The 23,155-nt window shown below is 38.8% G+C and overlaps 1 protein-coding gene across 1 annotated transcript in view; it reads right to left on the bottom strand.

Annotated features, from left to right (window-relative positions):
* ELOVL4 (ELOVL fatty acid elongase 4) overlaps nt 1-20,817 on the bottom strand; it is a 31,909-nt gene extending 11,092 nt beyond the window's left edge. The window contains exons 1-3 of the mRNA XM_063312728.1: nt 20,706-20,817; nt 6,814-7,001; nt 3,412-3,492 (exon numbers count right to left, since the gene is read on the bottom strand). Coding sequence (XP_063168798.1) covers nt 3,412-3,492; nt 6,814-7,001; nt 20,706-20,790 — 354 coding nt within the window. The 5' untranslated portion in view covers nt 20,791-20,817. The remainder of the gene's footprint in view (nt 1-3,411; nt 3,493-6,813; nt 7,002-20,705) is intronic.
* Nucleotides 20,818-23,155: the final 2,338 nt, after the last annotated feature.

Raw genomic sequence — 23,155 nt, 5'->3', positions numbered from 1 at the left:
CAAACACCAGAACCTGGGAGCCAATTTTCCCCAATATGGCAAGGCCACTGGTGAGCAGAAGGAGATCCTCATCTCTGTTTACTCTGGTCTGCTCCTATTTCTTATATGTGGAATCTCCAAGCAGGCCTGCTTGCCTGAGTGCCAGATTTCCTCCCCCTTTGGCTGTTGTTAAATGCATAAGCAACATCTTTTGTTTCATTTATTTGTTTTTTTTGGGGGGGGCACTTATTAATACAGTACATACAGTATGTATAATCTTGAATGCATCGTTTCTGACCGGTGTTTGATAGACTGGGATAGATCCATGACTGGGGATCCAGACATTATACAACCAGTAATCTAGGATATCAAGGTTCTCGTAACGGACCCAAGAGAAGCAACCTCAAGTTTTTAGCCAAACGTAGGGCTACCAAATGCCCAGTCTTGCACCATTCCTTTGTAGCTCTAATCAGCAAAGTTGTAGCCTGCTCAGACCACAGATTATTGAATAAACATCCACAACAGAACAAATTGGAAGTGCTTATTATTATATTCTGTTGTTGTCTTTAATTATACATCACATAAACTAGTCAGGGAGCTTGTAAGCATGTCAAAATTCTATATACATAAAACATTCTAAAAATACCATAACCAGAAATATGTGTGACTATTTTCAACAAGCTGTCATATATGTAAAGTTTTCTAAGACACCAGATGGTACAAAAACATTTTTACAACTGTGATTAAGAGGCCCATAACCTCTATACCTTGTCTTCTAAGGCTTTTTAAAAAACTTTAAAACTCATTTTAACTAATTATTTTAACTAATTAGCTCTTTTTGTCTTTTGTTTCTCTTATTTTATGCCAAAGTCACACTGACATTAGTTTATTTTGTCTCTGTGTGTGCTGTATTACTTCTGTAGTGGAATTAGTTCCTTGTTGGCTCATGCCTAGAAGTGAGAAACACAAGTTTCACAAATTATCTTTAGTTCATGGACAAAGACACACACACACACACACAGAGTTTGCATTGATTATTTGTGTGATCTTTTTTTCTTTTAAAAGGGTTCTTTGGAAGCCTAGTTTGTTTGCACCAGCAATTTATAGTGTCATTAAACCACTGCTGAAGTGATACAATGACTTCTAGTGATATACTATCACTATGCTTTTTTAACTTTTTAATAATGATTGTTTTTTGACATGTTTTATTGTTTTATAGCTATAGCTATAGCTATGTTTGTCACAATGATGCTAGTGATGATGCTATAAATCCCTAATGTGTCTGCTATTACCGCTATTGTTAACAGCCTTAACCCGATGCTGGAGATTTACAGGTTTTCAAAAAAAGAAAAAGCAATCTATATGTATTTTGTAGATTTTGCTTCACAGATCCTTTATCTAGTTTATGAAAAGTCAGATGGCTATAAAACTTATGTTGAGTACATTCAACATAAAAACTCAACATTTATAAATAACAAGTGGAGAGAATTCTTGATCATGAAACATTTCTCACCATCAAGCATTTTGTATTATCTGTCTCAAAAATATTTTTTAAAAACTGAATAAAAACAAAATGCCACCAAATTAATAGCCTCACATTTATATACTACTTAAAATTTTAGTTTATGTGTAATTTCAACTGAACACAGCATAGCCACTATTTGTTTCAATCCTCAATGTACAGTCATTTCAGAGCTACTTGATTGGGCTGATTGACTTAATGAAATTAACTGGAGAAGCCTATATTTGATCATAAGAGGAAAACGGAATCATAATTTTATCGTTCTCTAGTCTAACAACTAGACTTAACGTTCAGGAAAATACCTTGAAGGGAAATTCAAACAGTTCCTCCCTGTTATATCATCAATCGGGAAGGACTGATAATAGTTGTGATAGTCATTAATTTATAGGGGTAAATCAATTATTTTTAAAAAATGCCTTTACAAAAATCAATACTAGAAATAAACCATTTCCACCAAGGATTCTTACAGCTTTCTTGCTTAGATAGTAAGCAGGAAGCAGAATTTTTCATGCACCCAATAAAAGTGTATTCCTTGTCCTTTGAAAGTATAACAATGCTACTGATATCCACTGCCCTGATTACTTTTTAAAAGTCAGTGCTTATGAGGCAGCCTGTAGCTTAGCATGTTGACTGAACTTGCTTCCTGCATGGTTCAGCACATTTACATCATAAGCCCAAAGAGAAATTGCAATCGTATGATGAAAACGAGCTGAAGCTATCAGCACCTTACTGTGAGATGTGAAACATTATTAGTATTTAAATCTGCATCTGCATCTGCATCTCTGGGACAGCTCTCTGAGGTGTCCCTTATTGCTCTCAGGAATAATCTGTGGCATCTTCATGAAATTCTAAATAAATAAATGTGAACCACTGTGTGTCTCCATTAACTGGAAACACCATGAAAGGCTCTGGAAAGTTGTAGGAATACTGGCTAATGTGAATTGCCTTCAATAACCAGAAAACGTTACGTAGTTGCAAAAGAAAATACAGGTAGCCCTAGACTTACGACCACAACTGGGACCAGAATTTCCATCGTAAGTCATTGCAATCATAAGTCGAGTCACCATGTGATTGGACCCGATTTTACAACTGCTGTTATGGTGGTCAGTAAGCAAATCACAGGTCATTAAGTGAATCCAGCTTCCCAAATGGGCGTTTTTTGCTGGAAAATGGCAAAAACGTTGCAAAATGTGATCATGGGACTGTGGGCCGCTGCAACCAGTTGTAAATGCAAGCTGGTTGCCAAGCACCCAAAATGCGATCATGTGACCACGGAGGATGGTGGTGAGATGTTTTGCAACACTCAGAAGTGCTTTACAGGCTGTAAAGTATCTATTTTGAGGCTGTCATAACTTCGGACTGTCGAACGGTCGTATGTCAAGGATTATCTGTATATTAGAGACATTTCCCACTTTTCCAATAGATGATATTTAGATTATATTGTACATAATTTTACCTTTTCAAACTACATAAATTAACTTGCAATTATTTAGTAGAGGGGATATAATTTGTTCCTCGACAATAAAAACACATACCTTTAGGAGCAGGAAATTATCTGTTTCATATTATTTCTCATACAGTTTTTAAACTAATTTGAATTGAACAGAAAAAGTTAGGGAGTATAGTTTTAAATTTAAAATTGAGGGGGAGGGGAGATATGGAGACGAGATATGGTTGGAAACTAGGGAAGGATCCCAACCTTTATTAGGATTCTGCGTGTTTCCTCTTCTTTAAACTAAAGTGGTCAGTTTAAACACACTTTTAAAAACTTCTTGAAAGTAACACATAGTTTAGCTATATATACTATATATAGCTAAATACATATAGCTTTTTACCAGAGGTCAGGAACAGACATATTAACCTATAAAAAGAATTTAAGTGATATATGACTAATTGATATTGCTACTCACCCTGACTTCATATTCATTATCTGAATAATCCACAGTCTGACAGATATAGCTGTATCCTCGAGCTCTTGATGACAAAAACAGCTGAAAGCAGGAATTCACAATTTAATCTTCCAAAAATATGCCACTTAAAAAAAAATCTTTCTAAACTAACTAGCATCCTTTAATAAGGCTTCAGTTTAAATATCTGCTCTCCTTGATTACCCTTTTCCTCTCAAAGGGTCACTTAAGCTCCATGTGCCCATAAGAAGCCATTAAGTTCAGTCCTAGGCTGCCTCCTTTGATCAGGGATATGGTACCCAGCACCATGGAGGTACCATGGAGCCCCATCACAAAGCTTTTGGTGTGAGAGAATGTGAACCTTACATTGTTTATTCATTCAATTTATTTCCTGTTTTTCTATTCTATTGAATACTTAAGGCAGCTCAGAACTATTACCACAAATAGAAATAAGTATATGTCAAATAAAAGCCTACAAAGAGTACAAGCGGAAGCATTCAAAGGGTTGGATAAAGACAGTTATCAGCTGATTTCCTCGAGGTAAAGGCGACTAGGGGCCAAATGCAATCCTTACTCTGTTGCAGATCTTAATATCTGGAGAATTCATAACAGACAATGTGGTTCTTCAAGTGGTCAGTTCCTATGCCATTGAAGGCTTTCAAGGTTAACACCAATTATGCTTTAAATCAACAGTCATGTTACTTAAATTAATTAAGTTTTTGTCCCAACCATATTCCTTTTCCTGGCTCTGCACACTTTTTTGGAAGTGGCCTTCAGCACACCATTCAAAAACCAAGTGTGTCCTTCAGCTTGAAAAATACTGCCCATCCTTGCCTTAACTTCTAAGGAATTCCTGAAATCTAGAAGGCACCAGGTTGGGAAAAGCTGCCTCAAGCAACTTGTTCCTTTGGCCTAGCCCTTCCCCTCATGTCCAGATTACCCAGCAGCAAGAGGATTACTGCTGTAACAGGATCTGAGCAAAAGCAAGCTACTTAATGCTCTGTGATGAAGTGCAGCCTCACCTTCACATCAATAATGTAGAAGGATGGAATGTACCAATTACTGTGATAAGACAGGACACTGTGAGGGATCACACCAGTCTCTTCATACAGGTACAATACTGGGCTGTTGCCTTTATGTATGAGTGTGTCCATGCTAAGCTTGGCATAAACCATTAGTAATGCAGCTGCCTGGATATCTTACCAGATGACATTACAGACCATGATCAGATACACTACATCACTCCTTTTATTGGTATTCCAGCCATCTTTGTGGTCGCTGCTTAGTGAAGTTTGTTTGTTTTTACTGTCTTTGGATTAAACAACATATGATATGATAATGATAGCATAACTGGGATATGAGACATTGTGCACAATGAGGGAGAATGCTGAGACTCATACATTTTTAGTATTCTCATTTCATCTACTGCCTACGCAGTAATTGGCTCTGTAGATTGTTGTGGCCAAAACCTGGCTCACTTAGAGCAACCAGATCTCTTTGAAGGTAGAGCCTAAACTGATTAAGCAGGCATCCAATACCGTGTACACCACACTCCCAGCAAAGTGTTGGCAGCTTGCTGAGCAGCCCTGAGCACAAGCAGAACCACAGCTCATACATGCCCTTGGGCCCCTACATTGCAAAGACAAGACAAAGGAAAAGGCAGGCACAGTGTGAATTTCAGCATGACATGGGACTGTTTGTGATGAGCCTACCTGGGGGGCCTTCTCTTTGTTTACCCCTTCCTGCTAGGTCAGCATGTCAGCTGTGCTACCTCTGAGATATGCTCAGTGAATAGAAACAACCTGGTGGACTGGGCCACCGGTTCCTGACTGAGTCTCCCCCCTGTCACCACTCAGGTCAATTCAGCTTGCCACGAACGTTTTCATAAGGGCACTTTAAGCAGTTCACATGGATGGAGATGCTTCGTAGAGGGTTGGTAGTGAAGGCAGCTCACGTGTGTATATGGAGGGTACCTTTTATCACCTCAACATAAAATGCTTAGGAAAAAAAAATGCCAAGAATCTTAGTGGAAAAAAGAAGAAAGAAAAAAAACTTCACCAACAGAATTGATGTCAACGTTCCAAAATGAACGTTTATCACATCGTTAAAAAAAAAACCCAAAGATAAAAAGTTTAATTGTCTAATGTTTCTATCAAAAGTCAGGCATCATTTTTTAATGCTGGAGACAAAATGCAGCCCTAGATTTGCCTGCTCAGCTGGTGGAAGAGAGAGTGCTGAGGCAGCCATACCCACTGACTCTTAAGGTAGTTGGCTCAGGATGTCTGGTTCCTAGTGGAGGCAAACTTCTTACGCTTTTGCATACTCTGCAAGATGCAATTGCAAACACTGCCTGCTTATACTGCACTTTGGTATAAGCATGTACCAAATAAAAATACTACTACTAAAGTACTGTCGCCTGCCTGATCCTAAAATCTATGGCTGGGTTTGTGTATCTTATTCATACTTAATTAGCTTTAACCAGGTTTTGTTGATGAAGCCTTAGGGGATGGATTCTCACATAATACTAAGGCATAAACTTATTTACATTATTTATTATTGTAATTTTATATTGTGGATTTTATGATTGTTGTTTTAATTGATTACTGTAAACCACTCAGAGTAACCCCCAAAGGGAGGAGATGGGCGGGGACAAATTGGATAAATAAATAAACCATGGTTTACAAAGCTTTTTATGTAACTACGCTAAGCTAAAACCGAACAAATCATGCCATGACTTAGTATAAACCTGTGGTGATAAAGAATTAATGCATGTTCCTAAGTAGTCCACAGTTTCGAACAGGTGTTAGTGATGGGATTTAGTATTATTTCCTGTTCTCTGCAGGAAGCATCCAGTTCACAAACATCTAGTCAGTGCACTCCTACACTCAACCCAACAATTTCAATGAATCAATGAATGAATGGAGAGTGTCATCCACCTTTTAAATGCATATCCAGTTGTCCTAATATTTGTACTTTCACTTGAAATAATGAGTCACAAGTAGCAGATCTGGCTACAATCCTAAGTACAAGTCCTTTGCAAGTAGACATATTGTACTCAGTGAGACTGACTTCTGAGAGGACATGGATAAGATTGTACATACCTGTATCAATCTCTACATCTCTATATGTGCTTTACAGGTCTATCTAATGTGTGCACTTATCCATGTGTGAAAATTGAAAAGGTGAAAGGTCCCCTGTGCAAGCACTGAGTCATGTCTGACCCTTTGGGGGGATGCTGCTTTCGCGACGTTTTTTTGGCAGACTATAGAGCGGGGTGGTTTGCCATTGCCTTCCCCAGTCGTTGCCTTCCCCAGCAAGCTGGGTACTCATTTACCGACCTCAGAAGGATGGAAGGCTGAGTTGACCTGAGCTGGCTACCCATGTACAGAATGAAAATAGGAATACCTCTTTGAAAATATAGAAGTTAAGTAGAACCATTCCAAAGTTGTAAAAAATCAACAAAAAGCGAAATTGGAAAGGCTCCCTTGTCTTCATCCATCTAGGACCAAGCCAAACAGTGAGGAGGTAAAGCATGCTTATTGTCAATGTTGGAAAAGGAGACTGCATCATAGGCCAGTTGTCAACACGTTTATCTGGAAGGAAAACAGAAAGAATATGTCTGAAAATATGCTTTCTCGCCCAGTTTTAAAATAACTTCACACAGGGAGGCTGGAGGGCTCATCGTTTCAGCTGATCAATAGCATTTTCCCTCTTTTCCCTGGTTTCTGTTTCCTCCCCATCCTGTGCTTGCTTAGTTCTGACTGGGTGATAGTGTGTGTGCGCATGTGGGTGGATTTTTGCTTTCTAAAGATATTTTTCACTTCTGCATACTTAGGCTGCCCTGAGTCCTCTGTATGGGTGTTTGTTTTAGCACCAGAACTATGACACTTTGGAAAACTGATATTGCCATTCCATGCTAAGTCTCATTGACAAAACTGCAAGCTCAGAGTTTTCTATTTTGTATTATATTAAAAATGTTGTGTAAATTTACAAATGAGTATCACAAGTATTTAAGTTTCATTATGTATTGGCAGTTCTTTTTTTTAACATTTGAATAAAGGCTTGGTGCATATAATTCAGCCCAAGAACCAATCATGTGAGCTGGGCTTGTACCCATTAATATTTATACATACAGGTCCTTTTAGAATACTATCCCTGTCCTTGACATTAGAACTGACATATCCTGTTGAATGGATGGGAGAGGGAAGCACTGCTCTTTCCCTATCCCATATATAGATCAGATTACGAATACTTATCATCTGATCTAGACCTCCATAGTTTTCTTCCAACTAGGTGAAACTATGTGACATTGTGTTTGTAGCCTGAACATGCATTGCCATTTGTATTAGTGAATTATCTGATGGGCCAATTGCTTTTTTAAAAATCCCACTGGTCATTATAGAGCACAAGAAGTTCAAAGGACAGAAGTGAGTTAATAAAAAGTACATGCAAATAATAAATAGAAAAGAACTTCATCTGAGGATTATTACGTGGTAATTGGGACAGGGGAAATGGTTCGAAGGGTAGTCATTCTTGGACATTCCATTGGACTTGCTTAGAGAAGACACCTTTTGACCTATGTTTAAAACTAACTGTAGCAGGAGGGGACATGAATTCTGGGAATACCCAGGAAGAGAAAGTTCTTAACGACATTAATATATTACTAAGAAAGGGGAGAGACATCAGTAGCACACCATTAACATAAAAGGTAAAGAAAAGCAGAGATTGGGACCCTACAATGCTATACCTGTATGCCTGTACCAGTGGTACCTTGCTAATGATCTTCACATGCTTTGAGTATGCTATGTGAGCTCTGGGGGGGTGGAAATTAGAGGAGGCTGATAACAGTTTACACAGTCTAATCGGGATATGAGAAATCAAAATTATTGTATTTGAGAAAGCAGAAAGAATAGATGTCACTCAATGAATGTTGCTGGAAGCAAATAGAAACAGCAGGTCAAACTCCATGCAGCTGGGCAAGATCAAGGAAACATGAAAATCCAGATTGCTAATCTGGAGTCATTATATAATCTTGGAAACTCTAATAGGAATTTCCTAGACTCATTTATAATGAGTTAATTGAGGTGGAGCCTCTGAATTCTGGGAAACATTTCTTTTTTCACTTTCCCTCACTTGGGCTGAGTTGCCATTTATTAGATAGTGCCTACTCTGTTTTATGAGATGGTTTCTGTCTCTTCCCTTCCTTTCCCAGCCTCCCCACAATCTCTCACATTGTGTTACTGACTGATAGATTAACGAGGAATGGGACAAAGATACATCCTTTTTTGATTCCTCCGTGCAACTGGGATATTTTTAGATAAATTTCTGGCAGAAAAAAAAAACCTCACTTGAATATTGACTTTTCAAGTAAAAGTTACAGAACAATCCAGGTTTATGCATATTACTTTTGACTAATATGTATTTCTATAAACTGAACTGAAGACTGCATGCAAATTAACAACTGTTACATAGAGTTTTGACTGACCCTTTAGGAAATGTAAGGTGTATGCTTCTTTCTTTCAGCTGCAAAAGCGACTTTTTAAAAGCTAAATTTGTTCAGATGACCAAGTATCTTTCCTGATATACTTGATGATATCTAAAAGGAGGTGCTGAGGAAGAGATATGTAAATATATATGAAGGAATATAAATATATATGACTGAATTAAATGCACAAAATTTCTTTATAATTGACATACATATTCAAGGGGTCAAGTTCACAAGGAAAAGTGCTGGGGAGGAGCGATCTGTGGTTCCTTGAAGTTTATGCCAAGGGTCATATGATGTGGTATACTCAGATCCAGTACTGGAAGAAGTCTGGAGGCTTCTTCATTAGAGTGGCAATTGCTTTGGCCATCGTTGTTCCCTCACTGAGACTCCAAAGATAATCAGGAGAGGCGTGTTGGGAAAAATATCCCAGCTCTACAGCTGGGACAGTACAGTGAATTTCTGCCCATTAGAACAATGAGAAACAAAGAGAGTAACAACAACAACAACAACTGGCACTGAAACATAAAAAGAAGAATTGTTTGCCCCCTTCAATCTTATCCAAAAGAAGTCTGGCAGTTTTCTCATCACAAATTTCTCCCCCTTCTGACCTCCATAGGACTGATCTTTCTAAATATAAGCTTGTCACTCGATATTTTCAAAAATCACAAAGAAACAGCTTGCCTCCTTTCTTCCCTCACACAGTATCAAATATTCCTTCTTTTGGGAAGGCAGCAGAGGTGAAAATAAAAATGAGAAATAAGGCAGCAGAGGACAAAATAAAAAGGAGAAATAAGATTTATGGATACAATTTGCACAGGCTGGTATTCTTCCCTGGAATAGAAGTCCAAGGAACGATGCTAGGTAATTATCTGCTGCAGGCACAACACATAGGCAGGACTATCCTGTCCAAAGGGACTTGACAGATCTTGAGCACCTATAAGCTACACAGATCCATCCAAAGCTATATAAGGCGAGGCACAATATGCTAAGGTAGAGATGGGAGCATGATTTAGGTTATCAATCTCTCAACCACAGAGTAAAAGAAAATGTACAAAGTAATCTATTAGTCCATGTTCATAGCAACTGATATATAAGGCAAAGATTAAAAAAGTGTACGGCATCTGAAAGATTTATGGTAGTACAGAATTTCAAGAAAGGAAGACCATTTTATTGGATGCATACAGAATTTTATTTATTTTATTTTCTATCCTGCCTTTATTATTTTTATCAATAACTCAAGGTGGCAGACATACCTAATACTCCTTCCTCCTCCTATTATCCCCACAACAACACCCTGTGAGGTGAGTTGGGCAGAGAGAGAGGGACTGGCCCAGGGTCACCCAGCCAACTTTCATGCTTAAGGTGGGACTAGAACTCACAGTCTCCTGGTTTCTAGCCCGCTGCCTTAACCACTAGACCAAACTGGCTCAGTGAGTAGGCATATACATATTCTCCCCAGAGTGGTTTAGTTTACATAACATGCTAAGCCAAAAGTAAAACGTTAGTGAGCATGTGAACTCAACTTTCTCCCTAGAGGTTTCATTCAAATGTAACACGAGACAGTGGTGAATAAATCCAGCCCCATGTGTACATGAACACACACCCTGTTCCAACTTGGCCTCAAAGAGAAACTCAGAAGCTTTTGTTCTATTTTTTGATAACCCACATTTTGTGAATTGTCTGAACCCAAAACTGTGGTGACCACTCACTATGGTGATAATCGTGAAAATAAGCCAGTTTAATAAACTCAGATTTTAAATTAGCTTGTTTCTAGTCATCAAAACAAAAGTAAAAATGTTCATATTCTTTTTTATGGCTATGCTAGACAATCAGCTATGTGCAGGAGCCTGAAGTTTGCTGCAGCTTGTTCTGAAACAAATACAAATTTGATGTTTAGATCATATCCATCAACCACAAACATGCATGGCATAGAGAGGAAAGCCTATGCACAGCAGGCAAGGAAGGCCATGAAACTTAAGAGACTCATCTATGATGTTTAAAGCAAAAATAGATACAACATGAATATCTCACTTTTCTGGGTGTCTGGGTCCATTCACTGCCAAAAAGGGCAAAGCAGTGTTTGGAACAACCCTTTTTTTCTGCCTGTGGGTGTGTGCTCTTTCTGTGCTCCCTCTGTGTATCCCTGTTCCTCTCTGAAATCCAGGTGCTACATTGCCCCATGTTGCTTTTTTCCCCCCAGGAATTGTGAGAAAATGAGAATAGTGATAACTGGATGCAACAGATTTGCTTTAGTCTTCCTTCTGAAAACAAATTTCTACAAATGGGCCACTGCAAAGCCATATAAAAGGGAAGAATATTGCTAATGATAGTCCTCGATCCTTCAGAATTAGCAGAAAATTAATTTGAATTTCTAGCTGCAGAATCTCATTTATGAATCATGGAAATTCACATTATAAAAAGAGAAAGATGCCTTGTTTCAGTTAAAAAAAAGCATCATTTAAAAATGTATAAGCAATGAAAGATAAATGAAGTATTATCTAATAATGCACTCTGAGATGTTAATTTAGATTCTTCCATGCTTTTGGTGTCACCATTTATTATGAGATATAGATTTGAAGGTCAACAATTCAAGAGAGAATGCTTATGTTCCAGGCCAGGGATGTCCAGGGGAGGGGGGCAGGTGGTCATCAGTGACAAAATGGCAGGCAATTTTGGCCTTAAAGTGTTAGCGGGCAATGAAAAAATCCTTCTATCCAACTGATTAGTTAAATGAGGCCATGATACCATCATGGTTTGGCTCACACAGTTTGAGTTAATAACATAACAACATAGGAGGTGCAACAGTAACATAATGGAGAAAAATTGGTGGTAAAAGGCATGAAAAATCCTTGAAAGGTAAAGATGTTTGAGAAATTCTTTGCATACCAGAAGAGTGTGGTTTAAAAAGGGAATCCTGCAAAAATTTGGAGCAGCTTTAATACAACAGCCTATTAAATTAATACATTCAAGACGTATGGTTGCTTCTACTCAACATATTTAGTGTAATGGTATGTGGGAAAGAGCTTGGGAGACTGGGCAAATAGATGCTGCCAAGGGAACAGTCAGATAAGAGACAGCATAGCCCGCAACTGGATAGTGGGAAAGGGAAGAGGCTCAGAAGAGACCCTCCCTAGTTTCTCGGACTGTAAAGGAGATGGGGGTGGGGGGGAGAATTGTATTTTCATACTTGCAAGATTCTGTTAATGTAGCCTTACAATAGAGTAGAATTAGCTCATCTGGTTGTGATTCCTATCTGGTTTACCTTGCAAGGTTGACATTTAGCCAGAACTTAATATTTCTTAACAAACCACAACAAAGATTTATTTATTTATTATTTATTTATTAAATTTGTCACCACCCATTTCCTCTCACCAGATCCATGTCTATGACTGAATTTTAATAATAGTAGTAATATACTGTATCTCATGAATCTTCTACTATAATTAAAGTGTACCACATGCAGGTATTATATATACCTTAGTGTCAATTAATCAATCAATCATATTGAATTATTGAATTATTTTTATTGAAAGGATGAGCAGAGAGTTAGGTCTGGTTTGTTTATTTATTAGATTTGTATTTCTGGTTCTCTCTAATAAGTCAAAGTTGGAAGCCAGGTTGTTGGAGTAGCAAGAAAGCAGAGATGAGTTTTCTACTTAATACTAATTTTTGCCTGTCCCTCTTGTCCCAAGCTTTCTCATTAATCTTAAACAAATTCTGGCTTAATGTTTTATGCATGTATGTTACAAGCTAATTGTAGTTAAGTGACAGGAGGAATATGGAGACTTTATGATCCATCTCTGCATCCCTAATTTTTAAATGGGTGGGCAACCCACAATCATGGATCATGTGAGATCCTTCAGCACCCTGGAATGAAGGTTGGATTCTGTTATGTCTACACAAATCTTGCAAGACCAAACCAGCTCACTGCATTAAAATAAGGCTGATGTTATGAGAATGATGTGAACACAACAATGCAAGCTTTAAGGTTTTTATCTTTTGTTATTTATATATTTATGTTGTTTAGCTGTTATTTTTCATCTTTGGCCTTTGCTTATGAATTTGAAAATTGATTGATTCTGTAAAGACTTGAACTTACTCTCCTCCCTTCCAACCTTTTAAGGAAGAGACACCTGTGAAAAAATGTGGAATTTTGTAATTCCAGGTCTTTTGTTATCATAAGAATCAACCAATATTTTAAAATCATAATCTTTGCATTGGAATCTTCTGGGACATCCTCTATACTTCAACAGGCTGTAGTGGTGTACGCTGATAAAAAGACATCTAGAGAAAGTGAAACACATCCGAATACCTAGATAACAATCAGCAGATTATGTTACATATTAGCTTAGGAGAAGGCCCCAGTAAATATAACAGGAGCTATTCCTGAGTAAACATGCATAGGATTACATTGGAAAGCAGAGACGTAAAGGTCGCCCCCAAGGGCTGAATTGGCCCTCACAGAGTCCTTTCAGGGTTCATTGTTGAATAGTAATTTTTACTGGGGCAAAGCAAAAATAATTGAATACTGTGGGCCAATTATATTAACTGTTTAATGGCATTTATTAATTGCAATTTAATGTAATTCAGTTTAATCATATCCAATTAATTGCATGTCAATAAAATTAAATTTAGTATTAGTCCTAGCCCCACTTACTTTTTAGAGTGCAGTCGTTAGCATATTCACAAAAGCTAAGAAATCAGTTGTGTTCCATTGTTCTAAGAAATAATTTATGGCAGTATGATACTAACCCTAAATTTCCCAAGGCATGCATTTCATTTAATATTTATAATAGTGGAAACTCTTCGTAAGATTTTCAGGTTCTTGTAGCTACTCCCAGGAGCGATAAAGGAACCGAGTGTGCTTGCTTTCTCTCTCCTTCGAAGTATTCTCTCTAGACCAGGCTAGGCTCCTTGTATAAAATGCTGCTGTTGCATATTAGAAAGCAGAAACCCAAATTAAAGGTAGCCCAAAACTTCTACCTAACTGCCAATTGGAAAAGGACAAAAATAAATGATTTCAGCACAGTACAGAATGGAGCAATCTTAATAATTCTCAGAAGTGCCATTATCACACAACTTATGGCCAGGTACATGCACTTATATATGTAATCTGCATACACAAGACCATTTTACAATGGCCAGAAAACAGTGGTATGTGGTATATGAATTCATTTAAGTTGTGAATTCTGGCATATTTTGCACACTTCTTGGTGGTATGCACAATCAAGTATCAAGCTTCTGATGAGAAACACTTCTGTTCTTTACTCTGTTTTTCCTTGCACTGGAAGCTTAGGAGTGAATTTAAATAAACTCAGAGCATATATGAACACTGTCCCTGCAGGAAACAGTTTTAAATGAAATGTTGAAAGTGAGACATTGACTATGCTTCTGTTCATGAATCTTTAGCCTTCTGATATAAATAGTATCTCTGCAAAACTAGCATAAAAAATAATCAAAATATACACATTTACAAATACTTTCATGGAGTAATGTTATAAATAAATTAAATAAATGAATAAAATACTATATTTTGCAAACTGCCACAATAATGTTTTGCATTAGATTAGCCCCAGAGATGCTCTTCCTTGAGGAGAAAGTCCCTTTCACATGCCAAAAGATTTGTAATGCTTTAATGCAAAACAAAAACAAACTAAAGAACAACACCCCCCCTTGAAATCCAAAGGCTGTTATCACAAGTTAATTGTGCAATCTCTTGGGTAAAAAAACAAATAGGTACTCCACTATTTATTTGTTTGTTTGTTTGTTAAATTTATATTACCGCCCATCTCCCCCAATGGGGGACTCTGGGCGGTTTACAATAAAAGCATTTATCTGTTGCTAAAGTCCAAAGGAGCTTTGATGTACAATTTTAATCATAACGTCTAATAAATAGTAGCTCAAAACAATATAGCAATGACAAATAAGATTAGTTTGTTGCTTGGCATAACACTGGGCCCCAAAAGCACTTCTCAGATTTCTAGCTGTACAAGTTAAGGGTTAAATTGGAAAGGGATGGCAGGAAGTACTGGGAAAAGAGATGCAGGGTAAATTTGCACATCAGTCCTAGTTAATCCAGCAGTTGGACAGTGCCACTAATGCTATTCTTGTTCTCTCTGAAAAGAATCAGACTCAGTATTTTACAGCTATTTGACACATCTTTTTAAATTGTATAAGTAGGGGACTTTTTGAACCAGCTACATTTTGCCCCCATCCATCCCCAAAGCAATTGTAAGATTCTTTGCAAAATGCGGCTGATGGAACTCAAGGGGGTAAAGCATCTGCACACAAAACATGTGTACTGAAATGCTTCAGGGATTGTTTTTTGGTCACCAGGCTTTGATACCCTAAGCATTGTTTCTCACTGACAATAAAAACTGACTACAAGTCTTACCGTCATAACACAAAGCCCTGTGGTGCACTCAACGTAATATCCACATCTTTTTCACATGCGCAATTTCATTTTAACGTAGAGAAGGGGAAAGCTAAGTATACAACCACCCAGAGTCCCTCTGTCAGGGGGAGATGGGCGGTGGCGAAATTTGATAAATAAAAATAAATACAAACAAATACTTGTGTGTTTTGAGTGCTTTGATTCAAATGAATGGGAAAGGTTCTGCAGCTGGAGTACATATTAACTCCTAAGTTAGAACTCCATAACTTCGACCCATACCTACATGGGTTGAAGATGTGGAGATTAATTAGTAAAAAAAGGGTTCAAAAATATTTTTTTACAGATTTTTAATCCCACCTTTATTATTTTTATCAAGAACTCAAGATGGGGAACATATCTAATATTCCTTCCTCCTCCTATTTTCCCCACAACAACCCTGTGAGGTGTTTTTGGGCAAAACTCTTTAGCTTAATATAATCCAATGGAGAATATTCTGAATATTTATGTACTGTATTTTTTTTAATCCATTCAATAATGTCCGATTCTTAGAGACTACTTGGACAAGTTCCTGCAGTTTTCTTGGCAAAGGTTTTCAGAAGAGAGGTGCCCTTGCCTGCTTCTTAGGGCTGAGAGAAAGTGACCGGCCCAACGTCACCCAGCTGGCTTCCTGCCTAAGGCGGGGACTCACCATCTCCTCGTCTCTAGCCTGGTGCCTTAACTACTACACCAACCTGGTTTTCATGTACTGTAAAACATTATCCTAATGGCCCTTACTGACTGAAGTTAGACATTAAAGAATTGTCTCTAATTGTGGCATAAGTGTAATAATGTACAATTAAAGATTCCATCGAGTAACAGTTCTGTGATAGCAACTGTGTTTTAGATGTTAGAATCTTCGTGATTATTTTTTAAATAGAAAACAGGTTAAAGTTTGAAATTAATAATAAAGAAATGAACTGGATGACATTCAGCATGAATGTCACTGTTCTTGCAGAAAACAGTTTCCTTACTTATTACTGTTCATTTTTGCAAGAGTTATTTTGACTTGTACTGCTGTCTATACCTTATTAATTAGCAAAATGACTTTTGATATTGCTTAGCATTTTGGCTGTCTGTAATACTACTGAGAGGGATCTTATTAAAAAAACCTCTTAAATGCCTTTATTTATTCTGTTGTGCCAGTTTTATACACAGAGTATCCCTGCTTTTCAGAAATTTCTTTTCAGGCCCATTCTGAAAATGATTATTCCATGGAACAAAATCAAGATGCTGTATTGCTTCAACAATGTTGCAAATAATAATACAAAACTGGTTACATTTCTGACCTATAAATCATTCAAAGTTTTTCCCCATCATACTTCTTTATTACCTGCATCCTGCAAGTTTTTAATTTACAGAAAAGTTGAGAAATAAATAAATAATTTTGAAAAATAAGAACTGAGCTATCTATAGTTTTGGACAAGAATAAAAATCCAAATCTCATATACTAGATTCCAAAGAAGAAAGTTCCCATGTTGGATTCACTTTCATCCCTTCCACTTTATCATAAAACATTTATGAAATGTAATAGTTACTTCAGATGCCACCTTAAACCTAGACCAAAATCTAAGCATGGAGGATAGGCTGAAACTGCAGGGAAATAGAGCCCATGACACATTCTTTGTAACCAACTTCCAAATATTACACCATTACCTCACCCCCACAACTTAATGAGAGAACAATTGCATGAATTGGCTATCAGGCATCTGATTAGAGTTGGGAAGGAACAATTTGGGAATCTGATTTTAGAACTATAAGAATGTTGAAAACAATGACGAGAAACTGTGTAGGTGCCTAAGTGAGAATAAAATTTCTTCATTTGTTGTGCAATGTGGCTGTGCAGGGATGTTTTCAGTGTGGTGAAATGTTTCATGAGTTGAGCAATAGTTAAATATGGCCAGGCCTTTATGATAGGGTTGCTGGGCAAGGCGAGAAAAGCGTGGTATGATTTCAAGATGATGTTGATTGAAAATGCTGTGGTAGAGCAATAGGTGCACTGATTCATCTATTCAGCAGCATCACTACTATGAAAGTCTTATAATCAGGTTCAAAGAAAGCCACATTACTGGGTCAGATACTTCGGGGTATTTTGTTTTCAGAGGATTATACAGAATGTGGTTCTCTTTTCAATTGTTTCAGTTGGTTAAGAGCAGAAGGTTGGGATCCAAAGAACATTACAAGTGTCTGAAGGACCAGAACTACTTTCTGTCCAACAGAAACTTCATTCAGACCAGTCTGGTTTTCTAAACTCTCACTATAATAAAAACAACGTTAGTGGCAAATCCATGGTTAGATTAGAGGAGAGAAGGTAGTTGGAGCATTTGATCCACTCCTTTCACAAAAGAAAACTTAGACAAAGCAAAATTGATAACGTAGGATAGCAATTAAGAATATGAAGTCCTAAATAAAAAAAGTATCTTCAGCCATGAACTTACTGAGAAGATTTAAGAAAACTATTTGTCCTATCCCCTCTACCAAGCCCCTTGTTAAATATATATCAATGGTAATAGGAATAATTTACAGAATTATTGTTAACAATTATGTAAACAATGCATTTGATGACAGGGTCTAGAAGAGCATTATATATGTTACTATTTTGTTCTAGATTGGGCAAAGTTGATAATGTCCAAAAAAAAATTAGTGTAATAGGAAACAATATCTTCATTACTGTCATTCACACGGTCATGTTTTTTTTTCCAAATTAAGTTGGTGTGATATTCTTAAGTTCAAGAGCCAATGATATAAACAGAAGCCATGTAACTCCTCCCGTAACATTCTGAAATCACTATATTTTCCTTAATCTACTGAATAGTACAAATATAGTTTTGAATATATTATATATACACTTCTTAATGACTAGAAACACAAATACCCTAATGGCCTGAGCCTGATCATGTTTCTAATATAATTCCTTCATACTGAATCCAGAGCTTTGTTCTATCACCAGAACCAGACTTGATCTGCTCTGACTGCTCCCATGTTCAGAAAGGAAGGGAAGATTTTTCTTAATGTCCTACCCTCTGCAACCCAAACCACCATCTCCCTTATTTCCTGGAGGCTCTCCAAACCTCGAACAGATTTTCAGAGGACTGCAAAGGGAAGGAGTAACTGAATAACTATGATTTCTTGCCCCATTCAAGCAATGAAAATGTTTTACTGGATCAAAAATCTTCCACAGACCAAAGAAGCATTTCTTTCTGCAATAAGATTTTGCTAGACCCAGTCCATTCATCTGCATAGGAACACAATGGAAGTTCTATTTTTTTTTCATCCACATTATATCCACATCATCTCAAGTGCTTCAAGATAGCCAATACACTGAAAAATGTGTTTTAAGTATTGTAACTAAATACAGTGTTCTTGTGGAACATAGATTATGCCAGATATACTGTACATATACCAGTCTCAGATGTTGCCATTCCACTGAATGAAATTCAAATTAGTCTGCTCAGCGAGATTTAGTTGCCTAAAAAGTTAGGCGACTTTTTCTCAATTATGCAAATGACAGCTAGCTGTGCCTTGTAATAAGTACAGTGGAAAAAGTACAGAAAAGTGGCTCAGTGTAAACACACCACTATTCTACTCAGTATTTAAAGTTTCGGATTAGTGTTGATGTTGGATTAATATATCTGAAGCATGGCTAAAAACAAGACCAAGATATGAAGAATTATTATGCAGATCGTATAGAAAACAGGCTCTCTGAAGTGAGCATTGTACTGTCCAGAGAATGCCAGAATAAATGTGAATAGGAAGGAAGGCAACTCTTCCTTCCTATTTACTTATGAACTGTCAACATTTATAACCCACACTACATGAATTTTATAATTCCCTGTAGTGAAATCCATCATATTTGCAGAATCATCCTAGCATTTGAAATAAGGTATTGGCCATTTCGTATATAAAATGCAATCCTGGCTCCTGAAGAATATGTATTCATATTATCTGCAACCATAAGCATGAAAATGTCAAGCATCCAGTTATCCATGTGTTGTTTCATTTATCAGCAGAACAAAGGTATTTGCTGATGCATAAGACGAGAAGCAATCTAAGGCTGCAACCTTAGGCAATTTATCTGGGGTAAAGCCCACTGAACAAAGTGATTCTTCAGAATAAACATCATATAGTTTTACTATCTGCTTGCACCTGCCATGCCAATCCTAAATGATATCCTCTATTACTAGTCATATTTGATATCAATCTATTAGCTAATGTTTATACTTTACATTCCCTTTGGAAATAAACTGTCAGTTTAGGATTAGCTTAACTAACCACATCATGAAACTTGGAATATGTGACCAGGACATGATCTGACTTCCATGAAAGAAAGACAGACAGACAAAAATGGAGGGAGGGAGAGAGGAAGGAAGGAAGGAAGGAAGGAAGGAAGGAAGGAAGGAAGGAAGGAAGGAAGGAAGGAAATCCCTAAAGATCTAACAATGGTACATTCATTTCACAATGCAAAGGATGCCAATGGCTCATACTTTCAGTCCCATTTCCCCCAATTTGTATTGGCCATCAGTTTTCAGATGTATTGAGCATCAGTTTCAGTAATTCCCAATCAGCATGGCCAGTCAACTTGGCACCTTCACATGCATTAGATGTATGGCTTGTGGAAGTATGGTAAGCTTACTCTTCCCCTTCAGATGTTACATTGGTTCCCACAGTAAACCTTTCCAAACACTTTTTCTTGTGTGGAGCAGCCTATAGGCAGCAGCTCTTCTTCCTTGGCAAGCTCACAGTTAAAGGGCCAGTGTTCCAGAAGAATGGGCTCTGCAGCAATCACCGCCAGTCCTTGGCTAACAGGGCTTCGATTCAGCACCAGCTTGCATACAAAGAATTTAGATCTCATTCTAAACGCTTGGTAAGTTTCCACTGCCTACTCTCATTAGAAGGCTGTCTAATATAAGCCAAGAAAGGAGACGGAACAGCATCCCTTGCAGCGAACTTAAATGGAGCGGCTATTTCTCCTCTACTTATGACTGGTGTCCCCCCAAAAGTTGAGGATGAGGAAGGAGCCCCAAAATGTCTACTAAGAGGATCCCATTTGAGTTTGCCGCCGTCTCATAGAGCAACCGGGCTTAGGCAAGATAAGAGACGGAGCCATTTTGATCGTTGTGTGACAGTGACAAGCAAAAGTGGAATTGGAGAGGGGGAGGGGAGGGAAGGAGCCCCCTCTTTATAGCCTGGATGGGAAGGTGATGAGGAAAGCAGCGACGGCGGCGGCAGCAGCAGCTGGGCCGGCGGAACCTGTCGCCGGGGGCGGAGAAGAGACGGCAGGTGCTCCGTAGCCAGGAGCGGTAACGGGAAAACAGGCCAAGTGCCGGCGCATCGGGAGGAGGCTGACGGGAGACTAACGAAAGCTTGGCGCTTGGTTACCTCGGATGCTCCAGCTCCAGCGGTAGAACTCCAAGGTGTCGTTCACCACGTTGGCTATGAGGCCCGGCTCTCCGGAGTGACCCATGGCTGGCTGGCTGGCTGGCCGGCGGGCGGGCGGGCGGACGGGCTTGCTTGCGGCAGTCGTAGCAGCAGCGGAACAGCAGCAGCAGCAGCAGATCCGGCAGGCTTAGCTTAGTTTAGCTTAGCTTCGCTCAGCTCAAACAAGCGGGTCTGTGGCTCTTCGCCGGGGCTGCTGCTGCTGCTCCCCTCCTCAAGCTGGAAATGAAATTTAAATCTCTGCCTCTGGGTGTCTATCTTCAAGCCCCGCCTCGCTGGGAACGACTTCCGTGCCCGCGGCAGGGAGATGGAAAAGGCAGAAGAACCGGCGCCGAGCGAGGCTGCAGCACCTTGGGATGGACCATAGCGCTTACTCACGTGACGCCTCTGTTTTCCCGCCCCCTCTTTCCGGGTGGCATCTGCCGGCGCAGGCGCCCGTCCTGCGGTCCTGCCAGTCGATTCACGGGCTGCCCTGGCGGGAGGGACCGAGGCAATTCCGGCAGCCTTCCCTGGGGTTGGGGGTGGAGCGCTGGGGGTGGAGTGGTACCTCAAGGTACCTCGCGGCATCTTGCGAAGGCTCGCGGGTGCCAAAGCCACGCACGTGTCACCAAGAAGCGGAGGCCGGCTACCCCTTGCCAGTGTTGGGGGAGGGACTTTTGTGGTGCTGAGCCCGCACCCCGGAGGGTGAAGCCTTCCTCTCTGTATTAATCCTCATCCCCTCCTCTATCTCTCTGACTGAATAAAAGGCAACGGGCCATAAAGATGCAATACATCGCAACCCATCCATGGTCAAGTCCACAAATATTCCCGATGGAACTGTCTTGCCAAAACCACTAGAAGTGTCACTAGAACATCTACTTGGAGAGGATGTTTCATCATTCCACCCACTCCTTTGGAGCCTTTAAAACCTTAAATCTAAACCTTTAAAGCCTTAAATGGCACAGCTCCAGAATACATCAGGCAATGCCTTACCAGAATTAAATGCCCACCTGATCCTGTCACAGAGAGAAGGCCTGCTGAAAGTGCCTTCCCATTCTGGGGCATGGACTAGTCCCCATGTTATAGAATTCTCTCCCTACAAAGTATACACAGCCTTCACTTTTCTGCAGTTCCGCAAGCAAATTAAAGCTGTTTTATTTCAATCCATTTTTGGTTCCAGCTGATTGAGGGTGCCGATCTTGCATTTTATCCTTGTTCGGGTTTGATGCTCATTTGGATTTAGTTGTTGTTGTTGCTTAATGTGGAATACAGCTCAGAGGCCTTTGGGTTTGGGATGGGTTATAAGTCGGGTAAAATAAATATAGGCACTCATCAAAAGTCCTCATCTCAGGATTTTAAAGGTGTGAGTGTAGGGCCCAAGCTATTTAGGATTTTAAACATAAATACCAATAACTTAATCTGGGATAGGAAGGGAGTAGACAGCCACACGTATTCATCAAGAATTGGTATAATGTAGAATTACTAAAACAAGTTAGAATTCCTGCCATATTCTGAAGTAAGAAGCTATAAAATAATCTTCAGAGGCAGCCTTATATATAATACACATTTATATATCATACACTACATGTAACCTTTTATGTATGATATGCCCACTTAAAACACTGTATATATAACACACTTGCTGGTCTATCAAAGAGGCAACAGGGGCAGTTGCTAGGAATAGTTAATCTCTGTTTGCATTTTTGCCTTGTGCCAGTGCTTCTTGGTGGAAAGAAGCACACCTGGACACCATCAGGACAGGTGAGCAAGAGGAAGGTGGTAGTGACTGCTTAGGATTCTTCCTCTTGCAGAGCATTTGGTGCAACTCTAAATCAATCCTATTCTGCTTCACTTTGAGCTGCTAGCAGCAGCTTCCTACTTGACTTGGGCCTCTCAGATACATTCCTTTCCACCAGTAAAATCTGACAGACAGACCAATACATCAACTTAACTCTTTACCCTTAAGAAATCAATACCATATGCTTAGGATTACATTCTAAGACATCAGTTCTTCTCACATCTTAGAGCAGTAAATTCCATTAAATATGCTCTGTAAAAAACAGTTGGTGTTTGGATGGTGTTTGGTATTTGGTATTTGTTGGTATTTGGATGGTGTTTATCAATTGCATGGTGTGTCCATGTCAGCCTTATAAGATGTAAAACCATTCAATGATGCCAATATAGTAATACTTCAGTCAATCAATATACCAATCAAAATTAAGTTCATGGTATGACCCTGTGTGTGTTTTTATATGGATATTCTACATACACATACTACAAGATCGCACAAACAAACACTGACTTTCTAATCACCAGAATAGTGCTACATCTTGCTTGATATGTGTTTTATTTTGCCTTCTCCTTCTAGACTGGGCAAATACACAATAGGATGTCCCATTCCAATGACACAGCAG

The sequence above is a fragment of the Candoia aspera genome, chromosome 1, assembly GCF_035149785.1.
Source record: "Candoia aspera isolate rCanAsp1 chromosome 1, rCanAsp1.hap2, whole genome shotgun sequence".
In the NCBI taxonomy this organism is placed as follows: Eukaryota; Metazoa; Chordata; class Lepidosauria; order Squamata; family Boidae; genus Candoia; species Candoia aspera.
Note: the sequence above shows the minus strand (reverse complement) of the source record. Positions and strands in the feature narration are given on the sequence as shown.